This window comes from Daphnia magna, unplaced genomic scaffold, assembly GCF_020631705.1.
Source record: "Daphnia magna isolate NIES unplaced genomic scaffold, ASM2063170v1.1 Dm_contigs286, whole genome shotgun sequence".
NCBI classification, from domain to species: Eukaryota; Metazoa; Arthropoda; class Branchiopoda; order Diplostraca; family Daphniidae; genus Daphnia; species Daphnia magna.
In genome coordinates, this window is record NW_025533222.1 from 23,585 (window position 1) to 40,778 (window position 17,194).

General features: G+C 37.9%; 1 protein-coding gene and 1 long non-coding RNA gene across 2 annotated transcripts; both read left to right on the forward strand.

Moving 5' to 3' along the window:
- Positions 1 to 1,265: 1,265 nt before the first annotated feature.
- On the forward strand, positions 1,266 to 1,485 carry LOC123468100. Its single transcript, XR_006642071.1, has 2 exons — positions 1,266 to 1,342; positions 1,402 to 1,485. It is a non-coding gene; the product is annotated as an uncharacterized LOC123468100 (long non-coding RNA).
- A 1,672-nt stretch (positions 1,486 to 3,157) lies between these two features.
- On the forward strand, positions 3,158 to 7,666 carry LOC116935657. The gene has a single exon (XM_045167753.1). It carries the CDS (start codon positions 3,158 to 3,160, stop codon positions 7,664 to 7,666), a length of 4,509 nt encoding a protein of 1,502 aa, XP_045023688.1.
- The last annotated feature ends 9,528 nt before the right edge of the window (positions 7,667 to 17,194 follow it).

Genomic DNA, 17,194 nt, shown 5'->3' on the forward strand with positions numbered 1-17,194 from the left:
CATTGAATACAAGTATATTTATTCTCTTTACATGTAGAAGTATAAACTCATGGTATCACAGTGTATTCACATTGAATACAAGTATATTTGATTCTTTTAACATGTAGAAGTATAAACTCATAATATAACAGTGTATTTACATTGAATACAAGTATATTTGATTCTGTTTACATGTAAAAGTATAAACTCATGGTATCACAGTGTATTCACATTGAATACAAGTATATTTGATTCTGTTTACATGTAGAAGTATAAACTCATAATATAACGGTGTATTCACATTGAATTTAAGTATATTTGATTCTGTTTACATGTAGAAGTATAAACTCATGGTATCACTGTGTATTCACATTGAATTCAAGTATATTTGATTCTGTTTACATGTAGAAGTATAAACTAATGGTATCACAGTGTATTCACATGGAATACAAGTATATTTGATTCTGTTTACATGTAGAAGTATAAACTCATAATATAACGGTGTATTCACATTGAATTCAAGTATAATTGATTCTGTTGACATCTAGAAGTATAAACTCATAATATAACAGTGTTGTCACATTGAATACAAGTATATTTGATTCTCTTTACATGTAGAAGTATAAACTGATAACATAACAGTGTATTCACATTGAATACCAGTATATTTGATCCTGTTTACATATAGAAGTTAAAACTCATAGTATCACAGTGTATTCACATTGAATACAAGTATATTTGATTCTTTTAACATGTAGAAGTATAAACTCATAATATAACAGTGTATTCACATTGAATTCAAGTATATTTGATTCTCTTTACATGTAGAAGTATAAACTGATAACATAACAGTGTATTCTCATTGAATACAAGTATATTTGATTCTGTTTACATGTAGAAGTATAAACTCATGGTATCAGAGTGTATTCACATTGAATACAAGTATATTTGATCCTGTTTACATTTAGAAATAAAAACTCATAGTATAACAGTGTATTCACATTTGGAGCAGCGAAACTTAAAGAAAATATAAATCCGTTAGAGGCGCTGTCCGAAAAGGAAACTGTTAAGCCTATCTAGTCTGTAGTCTTTGTAAAGTCGTTTCGTTAGACGTTTTTGTCTCTTGCATTTCAACCATTTGACTAGAAGGTACTACTTTCGGTGTTTATATGTATATACTATATATATCTATGTAGATGTTTGTGTTAATTCATAGGTTTTATGTATGACTAGAGCAAGGTGACTAGAGAGAGAGACATATGACTAGAGCTGATTGTACTGCTGTTTTAACCCACTGACATTTGACCTATTGTCAAACCTCCTGCGTTTTACACCTAAGACTGGTGAGCCGAGCTCAGTCCAGGTATTATTTATTGTGCTCATGCTTAGAATGTCCCTTGATTTATTTGTAATGCTTTGCAGGATTGGTGATTTCATGTATGTAAGTTTATTCGCATGAGTTCGACAGAACTAAGAGAGAAAGAATACAGTCCACTCTCCATCGAACTATCATCTGGTCCTTCGAACCGGAGCTGAAACTCTGGAACCTGACTCGCTGCTGTTGCAGACCTGGCTATTTGACTCGCTGCTGTTGCAGACCTGGCTATTTGACTCGCTGCTGTTGCAGACCTGGCCACCTGACTCGCTGCTGTTGCAGATCTCATCTATTTGACTCGCTGCTGTTGCAGACCTGGCTATTTGACTCGCTGCTGTTGCAGACCTGGCTACCTGATTCGCTGCTGTTGCAGACCTGGCCACCTGACTCGCTGCTGTTGCAGATCTCATCTATTTGACTCGCTGCTGTTGCAGACCTGGCTATTTGACTCGCTGCTGTTGCAGACCTGGCTATTTGACTCACTGCTGTTGCAGACCTGGCTACCTGATTCGCTGCTGTTGCAGACCTGGCCACCTGACTCGCTGCTGTTGCAGATCTCATCTATTTGACTCGCTGCTGTTGCAGACCTGGCTATTTGACTCGCTGCTGTTGCAGACCTGGCTACCTGATTCGCTGCTGTTGCAGACCTGGCCACCTGACTCGCTGCTGTTGCAGATCTCATCTATTTGACTCGCTGCTGTTGCAGACCTGGCTATTTGACTCGCTGCTGTTGCAGACCTGGCCACCTGACTCGCTGCTGTTGCAGATCTCATCTACTTGACTCGCTGCTGTTGCAGACCTGGCTACCTGACTCGCTGCTGTTGCAGATCTCATCTACTTGACTCGCTGCTGTTGCATACTCATCATCGTATCGCTGCTGTTGCATACTCATCATCAGACTCACTGCTGATTCATCACATCATGCAGCCCGAAGACATCGAAAATCTTACCCTGGAACAATGCAAGGCAAGGCAGAGAGAACTACGCCATAAGATTACTGGTTGTTGCACCAGAACCCGTCGCGTTATTGCTTCAAAATTATCTCGTCGTGAGGCTGAAAGACTGTTAGCAGAAGCTAGAGGACACCTTTTCGACAGCAGTCTTATTAATGATCGCTTGCTGGAATTACTTAACGACGAGGAAGGTGGAGTCCAACACGAGCAGTTTCTTCGTTACGGGGGGGATATCGACTCAATGGCAGAAGCAATCAACGATTATTTAGCGAGCCGAGCTGGTGAAACCGCATCCGTTATTGGGGATACCTCAAACCAAGAACTAGTTGACGCCGAACAACGTGTACTAGAGTCCCAAAAGATGTACGAGGAGGCAGCGAAAGCTGCGGAGGCCGCAAAAAAGATGATGGAAGACGCCACCAAGGCTGTACATGCTTTGAAGAATGAAGTAGAAGATCCGTATAATGATGAAATGAGTGATACATCCTCAATTTACTCCGTTGCTGTACACCCGAGGCCTTCAAGAACTACAACAGCCCCAGACGATTGGATCGAGGAATACTGCCAAGGAAAAGAGAAGCAGCTGGTCCCATCTGGTGATAATCGATATTCTTCCGTCCGAGTTGATCTGGACGTGTACTCTGGTCGAACCCTGGACTGGTTCGAATGGATTAGCTTGTTCCATGCTCTGGTGCACCGCACGGGAAAATCACCGGGAGAAAAGTTGGCCATATTGAAAAGGAGCGTGAGGGGAGAGACAGCAGATATGGTGTATGGACTTGGAGGAGGAGAGGAAGCATACAAAGACGCCCTCCTAAGATTAAAGACTACATGCGGTAGTTAAGCGGTGATGCGGGCGGCGCACTTACAAGCTCTCGACAGAATCGACATACCACGAGGCGACCCAGCTTCACTTCGGCGTTTCGCAGAAAAGGTCAGGACGCATTTATTCAACCTGAGTTGTATTGGCGAAACCGGGGATGCAGACATCATTGAGCGTTTGGCCCAAAAACTACAAATCCAGGACAGGCTATCTTGGAATGATGGACGACGGGGTGGGCTGGAGTACCGCAGCCTGAATGAGTTCGGATCCTGGCTGTGTTTGCGGGCTTCTGCCTATCAAAATGCCTATTCCATTGCATCTGATCAGTCCAGCAGACCGAGTGACAGCATGAGACCTGGACAGAGTCAACAACAGATGCAGTTACCACACCAACATGCAGGCAGGCGGAATGTGCGCACTCATTATGGTGACAGTACTGGGGGTCAGCCTGATAACAAACCACCTTCAGAAGAAAAAAAGGCCACGGACCACTGTTTCAAGTGTGAAGGGGTTCATCGACTACATACTTGTACATTCTTCAAGGCGTTAACTGTCGGCGAACGGACCACCTTCGTGATCCGCCGGGGATTGTGCTTCTGTTGTTTTGGTGTACGACACACGGCCCGCGATTGCAGAGAAAAGAAGAGTTGTGGCATTGGTGGATGCAAATTACTTCATCACCAGCTGCTACACAATGATGTTAACACTCGAATCGCGAGAACCTGCCACGCGATAGATATTAGTTCCGAGCGGATCGCATTTGGCGTGATTCAGTTAGAAGCACTAAACCAGGACGGGGAGTTAATTCCGATAACAGTAATGGTAGATCCGGGGAGCAACGCCACGCTTTTCCGAGAGGGAATTGTCCGCTCTCTGAAGCTCAGAGGACGAAGACAGACTCTTCATATCGATGGCGTAGCTGACACAATTTCAAGCTTACACAATTCTGAGCATTTGGAGATGCAAATTAGAACGGCCTTTGGTGAGTTGGTGACCCTCGAAGGCTCTACACTACCATCTATCACGCGACCGGTACCATTCTTCAGATGGGAAGATCTACGTAAACGTTGGCGTCATCTGGAGGGATTACCGGAACTTCTCCCTGCCGGCGGAAGAATAGATGTGCTAATCGGACTAAATCATGCCGCTTTCACCACGGCAACCGAGTCCAGGATCGGGAACAACAACGAGCCTACAGCCGAGAAAACGAGACTTGGTTGGATACTAAAAGGAGTAGTAGACGGAACTGCGGTAAACGTGCGTGTTCACCAGGCCCTCGCCTCTACAGACATCGGTTTCCAACTACTTGATCAGATGCGTCGCTTTTGTGACACCGAGACGTTTGGAACCGAATATCAGATTGACTGCATCTCACCAGAAAACAAGGCGGCATCGGAGTTTCTGGATCGAGCCACGACAAGATTAGACATCGGATATGAAGCACCTATTCTATGGAAGGACGGAGTTCACCCAGTGCTGCCAGACAATCGGAGCTTAGCTGAATCCCGTCTTCAGTGCCTCATCAACAAGTTTCGGAAAACCGCACCAGAGCAGCGTTATGAGTTCTATTACCGGAAAGCAATGCAGAAGAATTTTGATGAGGGTTATGCCTGCCGACTCTCCCCTGAAGAGATGGCTAGTCAATCGGGTTACTATCTGCCCCATTTTGGAGTACCGAAGATACCTGGTCGGCCAGAACTACGCTTGGTCTACGATGCAGCGGCGAGATACAGAGGTCGTTGCTTGAATGACTACATTGTCAGCGGCCCACCAGTACAGAACCCTCTAGCTGCCGTGGTCATAAGATTCAGGGAGGGGGCCGTGGCGTGGTCAGCTGACATAAGGGCCATGTTCAGCCGTATTCGATTGAAGAAGGAAGACCGCCGGTATCACAGATTCCTGTGGCCAGAAGAAGACGGTTCAGTTTCAACGTGCGAAATGACGAGGGTTACCTTTGGAGTGTCTTGCTCCCCCTTTGTCGCTATTCGTACGATGTGGCGGGCGGCTGACGATGCAGGTCCGGAAATGAAAGCAGCATCAGAGGTAGTACGTAATAATCTTTATGTGGACGATTATCTTGGTTCCGCCCGAAGTCAAGAGGAAGCCATCTCTGTAACCAAGGCCATTACCACTGTATTGGCGAATGGGGATTTCCATCTCGGCAGCTGGGCCTCGAATGATCCTGCAGTATTAACAGCTTTACAACCGTCACAAGACGAGAATGGAAACAATGCCCTGACAACACGAGACCTTGGCTCAGACGACGTGGAGACCGTGCTGGGAATCACATGGCGTCCTACAACCGATATGCTTGGGTTCCGTGTCAAGGAAAAGGAAGTGACGTTTACACGGATAGGCCTAGCCTCTATGGTGGCTGGGCAATTCGACCCACAAGGTACCGCGGCCCCTATGACTGTCAAAGGAAAAATTCGTCTTCGGGAGTTGGGCGTACGAGGGCTGGGTTGGAACGAAACTGTCGACGAGAATGATAGCCAATGGTGGACCCAATATTTCGACACGGTGCAGCAGCTGCGAGATGTAGAATTCCCGCGAGGACTTTTTCCAAACGAACAAAACATCGTCCAGTCGGAATTACATACGTTCGCTGACGCATCAGAGGAGGCCTGTGCGGCAGTGTGTTATATCCGGCATAGTTACCAAGACGGCAGTGTCATCGTACGCCACGTCAAAGCAGCAACAAAACTCGCCCCATTGAAGACAGTTTCTGTGTGTAAACTAGAGTTGACAGCCGGGCTACTAGGCGCTCGGTTAGCCCGCTTTGTTGGTGAATCTATGACAAGGAAGGTTAACATTCGAAAGTTTTGGACAGATAGCAGCACGGTCCGCAACTGGGTGCGGGCCGTTTCCGCGCAATATCAAGTGTACGTGAGTCATCGTATTGGTGAAATTCAGACTTTGACGGCTGCTCACGAGTGGCGCTTTGTGCCAGGAAGACTTAACCCAGCCGATGCAGCCACACGGTCGCAGCTGGAAGCAGAAGCGATTCCCCTTTATTGGTTGGATGGGCCACCATTCTTGTATGCAGACCCAGCAGACTGGCCAAAGGATTTACCATGGTTGGTCGAAAAACAAGAAATACGGAGCATTCATCTCCATCTGGTCGAGTCACACCCGACACTGGCAACCGATTGGAGTACGATAGTGATCACAGCAAAGGAAATTCCAGCGCTCATACGGTTGGAAGAAAAGTATAGATCATTGATTCAACTCTGTCAAGAAGAAGCATATCCAGAAGAATTGAAACGGCTCCGGGGCAAGAAGCCCATCCGCCCAACCTCCCGACTTATGGCCCTAACCCCCTTTCTGGGAGATGACAAAATGTTACGGCTGGGCGGAAGGTTAGGAAGGGCAAAATTACCTTACGACATACTACACCCTCCTATTTTACCCGGACCTCACCCATTGGCACGTTCAATCATCCGCGCGTTTCATGAGGAGATGCATCATGTGGGAACCGATTTTGTTTTATCCCACGTCCGGCAGCACTTCTGGATTACAGTGGGCCGCGAAGCAGTAAAACGCGTACGAAACGAGTGTATTCCTTGTCGGCGGTTTCGACCAAAGGCGGCCCTACAAATGATGGCTGACGTCCACAAGGCTCGCTTAGGAGCTCGAGAACCACCGTTCACGTATACATCCGTCGACTACTTCGGTCCGATTGACGTCGTTCACGGTCGCGGGACAGCGAAGAGATGGGGAGCCCTTTTTACCTGCCTAGTTACACGGGCACTTTATGTAGATGTCGCCGTCTCATTATCGTCGGATGATTTCCTGTTAGTTTTACGCCGCTTTGCATCAATATACAGAAAACCAGCCCACATGTTTTCAGACAACGGTACCAACCTAGTGGGCGCCGAAAGGATCCTGCGGGAGGAATTGGAGCGCTTAAAGGTCAATGACGGACTCACAGCAGAGTTAAAGGGCCTCGGAATCAACTGGACGTTTCAACCGGCCCAGACACCTCATTTTGGCGGGTCCCATGAGTCCCTGGTCCGTTCAGTTAAGAACGCCCTTTACGCTGCACTGGACCAAGAAAAGCTCGGGTCACGAAAACCAAGCGACGAAATTCTACGTACTATCCTGTTCGAAGTATCAGGACTTCTCAATGCACGCCCACTCACTTACGTGAGCGCAGACCCTGATGACTTCCGGCCTCTTACACACAACGATTTCTTAAATCGTGCACCAGTAGCAGACCTCCCAGCTGGAAATTTTAGTCACTCGTTGCCACGGGAGCATTACCGATACGTGCAACGTATCACAAACCTCTTTTGGGACCTTTGGCATGGCGCCTTCCTGCAATCCATGGTAGGAAGAAAGAAATGGCAGAGCACGGCCCGGAATCTGGCAATCGGTGATTTTATCCTAGACGATTGGAAGGATGCCCCGCGCGGACGATGGCGCACCGGGAAAATATCACCGTTTACCCCGTTTACCCCGGAGCCGACGGATTGGTACGTGCAGTGGACGTGCAGTTTTCTACTGGAACACTACGCAGAGGAACAAATCAACTAGCTCTCCTGGAAGCTTGCTCACTCGACCCGGAAGAAACACCCATGTCGAGTTCGGTGGAGTATGGAGCAGCGAAACTTAAAGAAAATATAAATCCGTTAGAGGCGCTGTCCGAAAAGGAAACTGTTTAGCCTATCTAGTCTGTAGTCTTTGTAAAGTCGTTTCGTTAGACGTTTTTGTCTCTTGCATTTCAACCATTTGACTAGAAGGTACTACTTTCGGTGTTTATACGTATATACTATATATATCTATGTAGATGTTTGTGTTAATTCATAGGTTTTATGTATGACTAGAGCAAGGTGACTAGAGAGAGAGACATATGACTAGAACTGATTGTACTGCTGTTTTAACCCACTGACATTTGACCTATTGTCAAACATCCTGCGTTTTACACCTAAGACTGGTGAGCCGAGCTCAGTCCAGGTATTATTTATTGTGCTCATGCTTAGAATGTCCCTTGATTCATATGTAATGCTTTGCAGGATTGGTGATTTCATGTATGTAAGTTTATTCGCATGAGTTCGACAGAACTAAGAGAGAAAGAATACAGTCCACTCTCCATCGAACTATCAACATTGAATACAAGTATATTTGATTCTGTTTCATGTAGAAGTATAAACTCATGGTATCACAGTGTGTTCACATTGAATACAAGTATATTTGATTCTGTTTACATGTAGAAGTATAAACTCATAATATAACGGTGTATTCACATTGAATTCAAGTATATTTGATTCTGTTTACATGTAGAAGTATAAACTCATGGTATCACAGTGCATTCACATTGAATTCAAGTATATTTGATACCGTTTACATATAGAAGTATAAACTCATGGTATCACAGTGTATTCACATTAAATACAAGTATATTTGATTCTGTTTACATGTAGAAGTATAAACTAATGGTATCACAGTGTATTCACATGGAATACAAGTATATTTGATTCTGTATACATGTAGAAGTATAAAATCATGGTATCACAGTGTATTCACATTGAATACAAGTATAATTGATTCTGTTGACATGCAGAAGAATAAACTCATAATCTAACAGTGTATTCATATTAAATACATGAATATTTGATTCAGTTTACATGTAGAAGTATAAACTGATAACATAACAGTGTATTCACATTGAATACCAATATATTTGATTCTGTTTACATGTAGAAGTATAAACTCATGGTATCACAGTGTACTCACATTGAATACTAGTATATTTGATCCTGTTTACATATAGGAGTAAAATCTCATAGTATCACAGTGTATTCACATGGAATACAAGTATATTTGATTCTGTATACATGTAGAAGTATAAACTCATGGTATCACAGTGTATTCACATTGAATACAAGTATATTTGATTCTTTTTACACGTAGAAGTATAAACTCATAATATAACCGTGTATTAACATTGAATACAAGTATATTTGATTCTGTTTACATGTAGAAGTATAAACTCATGGTATCACAGTGTATTCACATTGAATTCAAGTATATTTGAACCCGTTTACATATAGAAGTAAAAACTCATGGTATCACCGTGTATTCTCATTGAATACAAGTATATTTCATTCTGTTTACATGTAGAAGAATAAACTCATGGTATAACAGTGTATTCACATTGAATACAAGTATATTTGATTCTGTTTACATGTAGAAGTATAAACTCATAATATAACAGTGTAGGCACATTGAATACAAGTATATTTCATTCTGTTTACATGTAGAAGTATAAACTAATGGTATCACAGTGTATTCACATTGAATGCAAGTATATTTGATTCTGTTTACATGTAGAAGTATAAACTGATAACATAACAGTGTATTCACATTGAATACCAGTATATTTGATTCTGTTTACATGTAGAAGTATAAACTCATGGTATCACAGTGTATTCACATTGAACACAAGTATATTTGATTCAGTTTACATGTAGAAGTATAAACTGATAACATAACAGTGTATTCACATTGAATACCAGTATATTTGATTCTGTTTACATGTAGAAGTATAAACTCATGGTATCACAGTGTATTCACATTGAATACAAGTACACTTGATCCTGTTTACATATAGAAGTAAAAACACGTGGTATCACTGTGTATTCACATTGAATACAAGTATATTTGATCCTGTTTACATATAGAAGTGAAAACTCATAGTATCACAGTGTATTCACATTGTATACAAGTACCTTTGATTCTCTTTACATGTAGAAGTATAAACTCATAATATAACAGTGTATTCACATTGAATACAAGTATATTTTATTCTCTTTACAGGTAGAAGTATAAACTCATGGTATCACAGTGTATTCACATTATATTCAAGTAAATTATATCCCATTTACATATAGAAGTATAAACTCATGGTATAACAGTGTATTCACATTGAATACAAGTATATTTAATTCTATTTACATGTAGAAGTATAAATTCATGGTATCACAGTGTATTCACATTGAATACAAGTATATTTGATTCTGTTTACATGTAGAAGTATAAACTCATAATTTAACGGTGTGTTCACATTGAATTCAAGTATATTTGATTCTGTTTACTTCTAGAAGTATAAACTCATGGTATCACAGTGTAATCACATTGAATTCAAGTATATTTGATCCCGTTTACATATAGAGGTATAAACTCATGGTATCACAGTGTATTCACATTGAATACAAGTATATTTGATTCTGTTTACATGTAGAAACATAAACTTATAATATAACAGTGTATGTACATTGAATACAAGTATATTTGATTCTGTTTACATGTAGAAGTATAAACTCATGGTATCACAGTGTAATCACATTGAATACAAGTATATTTATTCTGTTTACATGTAGAAGAATAAACTCATAATATAACCGTGTATTCACATTGAATACAAGTATATTTGATTCTGTTTACATGTAGAAGTATAAACTCATGGTATCACAGTGTATTCACATTGAATTCAAGTATATTTGATCCCGTTTACATATAGAAGTAAAAACTCATCGTATCACAGTGTATTCTCATTGAATACAAGCATATTTCATTCTTTTTACATGTAGAAGTATAAATTCATGGTATCACAGTGTATTCACATTGAATACAAGTATATTTGATTCTGTTTACATGTAGAAGTATAAACTCATAATATAACGGTGTATTTACATTGAATTCAAGTATATTTGATTCTCTTTACATGTAGAAGTATAAACTCATAATATAATAGTGTATTCACATTGAATACAAGTATATTTGATTCTCTTTACATGTAGAAGTATAAACTCATGGTATCACTGTGTATTCACATTGAATACAAGTATATTTGATCCTGTTTATATATAGAAGTGAAAACTTATAGTATCACAGTGTATTCACATTGAATACAAGTATATTTGATTCTGTTTACATGTAGAAGTATAAACTAATGGTATCACAGTGTATTCACATGGAATACAAGTATATTTGATTCTATATACATGTAGAAGTATAAACTCATGGTATCACAGTGTAATCACATTGAATACAAGTATATTTGATTCTGTTTACATGTAGAAGTATAAAATCATAATATAACCATGTATTCACATTGAATACAAGTACATTTAATTCTGTTTACATGTAGAAGTATAAACACATGGTATCACAGTGCATTCACATTGAATTCAAGTATATTTGATACCGTTTACATATAGAAGTATAAACTCATGTTATCACAGTGTTATCACATTGAATACAAGTATAATCGATTCTGTTTACATGTAGAAGTATAATCTCATAATATAACCGTATATTCACATTGAATACAAGTATATTTAATTCTGTTTACATGTAGAAGTATAAACTAATAATATAACCGTGTATTCACATTAAATGCAAGTATATTTGATTCTCTTTACATGTAGAAGTATAAACTCATAATATAACAGTGTATTCACATTGAATACAAGTATATTTGATTCTCTTTACAGGTAGAAGTATAAACTCATGGTATCACAGTGTATTCACATTAAATTCAAGTAAATTAGATCCAATTTACATATAGAAGTATAAACTTATGGTATAACAGTGTATTCACATTGAATACAAGTATATTTAATTCTGTTTTCATGTAGAAGTATAAACTCATGGTATCACAGTGTATTCACATTGAATACAAGTATATTTGATCCCGTTTACATATAGAGGAATAAACTCATGGTATCACAGTGTATTCACATTGAATACAAGTATATTTGATTCTGTTTACATGTAGAAGTATAAACTTATAATATAACAGTGTATGTACATTGAATACAAGTATATTTAATTCTGTTTACATGTAGAAGTATAAACTCATGGTATCACAGTGTAATCACATTGAATACAAGTATATTTATTCTGTTAACATGTAGAAGAATAAACTCATAATATAACCGTGTATTCATATTGAATACAAGTATATTTGATTCTGTTTACATGTAGAAGTATAAACTCATGGTATCACAGTGTATTCACATTGAATTCAAGTATATTTGATCCCGTTTACATATAGAAGTAAAAACCCATCGTATCACAGTGTATTCTCATTGAATACAAGCATATTTCATTCTGTTTACATGTAGAAGTATAAATTCATGGTATCACAGTGTATTCACATTGAATACAAGTATATTTGATTCTGTTTACATGTAGAAGTATAAACTCATAATATAACGGTGTATTTACATTGAATTCATGTATATTTGATTCTCTTTACATGTAGAAGTATAAACTCATAATATAATAGTGTATTCACATTGAATACAAGTATATTTGATTCTCTTTACATGTAGAAGTATAAACTCATGGTATCACTGTGTATTCACATTGAATACAAGTATATTTGATCCTGTTTATATATAGAAGTGAAAACTTATAGTATCACAGTGTATTCACATTGAATACAAGTATATTTGATTCTGTTTACATGTAGAAGTATAAACTAATGGTATCACAGTGTATTCACATGGAATACAAGTATATTTGATTCTATATACATGTAGAAGTATAAACTCATGGTATCACAGTGTAATCACATTGAATACAAGTATATTTGATTCTGTTTACATGTAGAAGTATAAAATCATAATATAACCATGTATTCACATTGAATACAAGTATATTTAATTCTGTTTACATGTAGAAGTATAAACACATGGTATCACAGTGCATTCACATTGAATTCAAGTATATTTGATACCGTTTACATATAGAAGTATAAACTCATGGTATCACAGTGTAATCACATTGAATACAAGTATATTTGATTCTGTTTACATGTAGAAGTATAAACTCATAATTTAACCGTATATTCACATTGAATACAAGTATATTTAATTCTGTTTACATTTAGAAGTATAAACTCATAATATAACCGTGTATTCACATTAAATGCAAGTATATTTGATTCTCTTTACATGTAGAAGTCTAAACTCATGGAATCACAGTGTATTCACATTGAATACAAGTATATTTGATTCTGTTTACATGTAGAAGTATAAACTCATAATATAACGTTGTATTCACATTGAATTCAAGTATTTTTGATTCTGTTTACATGTAGAAGTATAAACTAATGGTATCACAGTGTATTCACATGAAATACAAGTATATTTGATTCTGTATACATGTAGAAGTATAAACTCATGGTATCACAGTGTAATCTCATTGAATACAAGTATATTTGATTCTGTTTACATGTAGAAGTATAAACTCATAATATAACCGTGTATTCACATTGAATACCAGTATATTTAATTCTGTTTACATGTAGAAGTATAAATTCATGGTATCACAGTGTATTCACATTGAATACAAGTTTATTTGATTCTGTTTACATGTAGAAGTATAAACTCATGGTATCACAGTGTATTCACGTTGAATTCAAGTATATTAGATCCCGTTTACATATAGAAGTATAAACTCATGGTATAACAGTGTATTCACATTGAATACAAGTATATTTGATTCTGTTTACATGTAGAAGAATAAACTCATGGTGTCACAGTGTATTCACACTGAATACAAGTATATTGGATTCTGTTTACATGTAAAAGTATAAACTCATAATATAACACTGTATTCACATTGAATACAAGTGTATTTGATTCTGTTTACATGTAGAAGTATAAAATCATGGTATCACAGTGTATATAAATTTAATTCAGGTATATTTGATCCCTTTTACATATAGAAGTATAAACTCATGGTATAACAATGTATTCACATTGAATACAATTATATTTGATTCTGTTTACATGTAGAAGTATAAACTCATAATATGACAGTGTATTCACATTGAATACAAGTTTATTTGATTCTGTTTACATGTAGAAGTATAAACTCATGGTATCACAGTGTATTCACATTAAATACAAGTATATTTGATCCTGTTTAAATGTAGAAGTAAAAATTCATAGTATCACATTGTATTCACATTGAATACAAGTATATTCGATTCTTTTTACATGAAGAAGTATAAACTCATGGTATCACAGTGTATTCACATTGAATGCAAGAATATTTTATTCTGTTAACCTGTAGAAGTATAAACAAATAATATAACAGTGTATTCACATTGATTACAAGTATATTTGATTCTGTTTACATGTAGAAGTATAAACTCAAGGTATCACAGTGTATTCACATTGAATTCAAGTATATTGGATCCCGTTTACATATAGAAGTAAAAACTCCTGGTATCACTGTGTATTTACATTAATACAAGTATATTTGATTCTGTTTACATGTAGAAAAATAAACTCATAATATAACAGTGTTTTCACATTGAATACAAGTATATTTGATTCTGTTTACTTGTAGAAGTATAAACTAATAATATAACAGTGTATTCACATTGAATATAAGTATATTTGATTTTGTTTACTTGTAGAAGTATAAATTCATGGTATGACAGTGTATTCACATTGAATACAAGTATATTTGATTATGTTTGCATGTAGAAGTATAAACTCATAATATAACAGCGTATTCACATTGAATACAAATATTTTTGAGTCATTTACATGTAGAAGTATAAACTCATAATATGACAGTGTATTCACATTCAATACAAGTATATTTGATTCTGTTTACATGTAGAAGTATAAACTCATGGTATCACTGTGTATTTACATTAATACAAGTATATTTGATTCTGTTTACATGTAGAAAAATAAACTCATAATATAACAGTGTTTTCACATTGAATACAAGTATATTTGATTCTGTTTACTTGTAGAAGTATAAACTAATAATATAACAGTGTATTCACATTGAATATAAGTATATTTGATTTTGTTTACTTGTAGAAGTATAAATTCATGGTATGACAGTGTATTCACATTGAATACAAGTATATTTGATTATGTTTGCATGTAGAAGTATAAACTCATAATATAACAGCGTATTCACATTGAATACAAATATTTTTGAGTCATTTACATGTAGAAGTATAAACTCATAATATGACAGTGTATTCACATTCAATACAAGTATATTTGATTCTGTTTACATGTAGAAGTATAAACTCATGGTGTCACAATGTATTCACATTGAATTCAATTATATTTTATCCCTTTTTCATATAGAAGTATAAACTCATGGTATCACAGTGTATTCACATTGAATACAAGTATATTTGATTCTGTTTACATGTAGAAGTATAAACCCAAAATATAACAGTGTATTCACATTGAATACAAGTATATTTGATTCTTTTTACAAATAGAAGTGGAACCTCATAATATCACAGTGTATTCACATTGAATACAAGTATATTTGATTCTGTTTACATGTAGAAGTTTAAACTCATAATATCACAGTGTATTCACATTGAATACAAGTATATTTGATCCAGTTTACATATAGAAGTAAAAACTCTTGGTATCACAGTGTATTGTAGGTTAAATCAGGAAGCCACGCCTAGTGTACCCATCCCTCTCCCGTAGGTAGCTGTGAAGTATGAACAGGGTGTTCTAGATGTAGTGTTCCAAAATGGAAGTTGTCTATCCAGCAGGAGGTCAAAATGTAGTGTTCGTGTGCGGACCACATGATTCAATATGAACTATATCACCCATGTGGTAGAAAACCCATTCTTTCAAGTCCTAAGTTTATTGTTTGTGTGCGAAGCACACGAACCAACGAGATTTGATCGCCATCTAGTGTCAGATTTGCGTGCGGAGCACAATAATACTCAAGTTTTTCCTAACTTTATGTAGGGTTCGTGTTTCCAGTACACGAATTAAGATGGACGCTATCACCTACGTCGTATGGCAAAATGTAGTGTTCGTGTGCGAAGCACACGAACCATGAAGAACTAGAACACCCTCGTGGTAGGTCGCCTATTCTGTCAAGCCCTAATTGTAGTGTTCATTGTGCACGAAGCACAAAGGGTTTGGAACTACTAAGATTCAGGTCCACGTGTGAAGCACGTGGACACAGCAACTCATCGACTCCTTCCTAAGAATTCCATTCCCCTTTCTTGAAGATTGGACCTAGTGAGCTACCAAGAGACCAAGCTGCTCTGAAAACTAGTCTTGGAGGTTCTTATGGAAGCTGGGGGCCGAGTCGTTCTACTCTTTCTGTGATAAGTGGTGTTTCGTGTAGATTCGTGTAAAAGAATCGTATGCTATTCCTCAGTGGTAGGACGAGCGGTGCATGGAAGTCAGAGACGAACGTGAAGCGCTCGTCGCCTGTGTCATTATTGGTTCCCCCCTGTCTTCAATAGTTAGGCTCGATCCATAAGGAGAGCTTTGCTATAAGCGCTGTTTAGAACCTTCTGAGGATAGCCCCTTATTCTGAACTTGTGTAGGAGTGTCTCCGGCTCACGGGTGAAGTCAGAGTGCTTACTACAATTCCTGTTGATCATAAATAGTTGGGCGTATGGGATTGAGCTTTTAAGATTTACTGGATGTGCTGAGGTCCAATGTACGAATTGGGTACCTTTTGTCGGCTTCCTATATAGGCGAGTCGACAGTGAGCCATCATCCTCAATCTCTATTAGCAAGTCAAGGGCCTCAAGTGTTTTACCACCGTAGACAAATGTCAGTTTGATGTTGTCATCAACTACACCCTCAAAGAGGTTTGGAATGTTTTCATTCGCACCTGTCCATATCGCTACAATGTCATCAATGTACCTCCCAAAATAAAGAAGCTCGGCTGGTGGGTTCTCAATAAGGTGTCGTGTTTTTCTATACATAAAGGCGTTGGCCATAAAAACTGACATCGCTTCCTGAAGTACTTTTCATTTTGGAAATGGAAGAAATTGTTTTGTAAAAGCATCTGTAGTATGTATCTAAAGATCTGGTGTGGAGGAGGAGGGACATGTCATTTTTCTCGCAAAATTCTTTAACTACGTCAAAGTGTTCCATATAGAAGCTGGTTGAGTCGTCTACCGCTTCTACCCAGTCGATGGACGGGTAGAGCGATACTACATCAGCTGAAAACAGTTTAACTCCTGGCGGTAGATTTGGCACTGTTGCCAAATCCCTTAAAAGCGCTGCTGTGTCTATCAGT

What these genes read in the sequence shown, in the direction of transcription:
- LOC116935657 (XM_045167753.1), top strand. Translation starts at nt 3,158, where the DNA reads ATGCGGGCGGCGCACTTACAAGCTCTCGACAGAATCGACATACCACGA.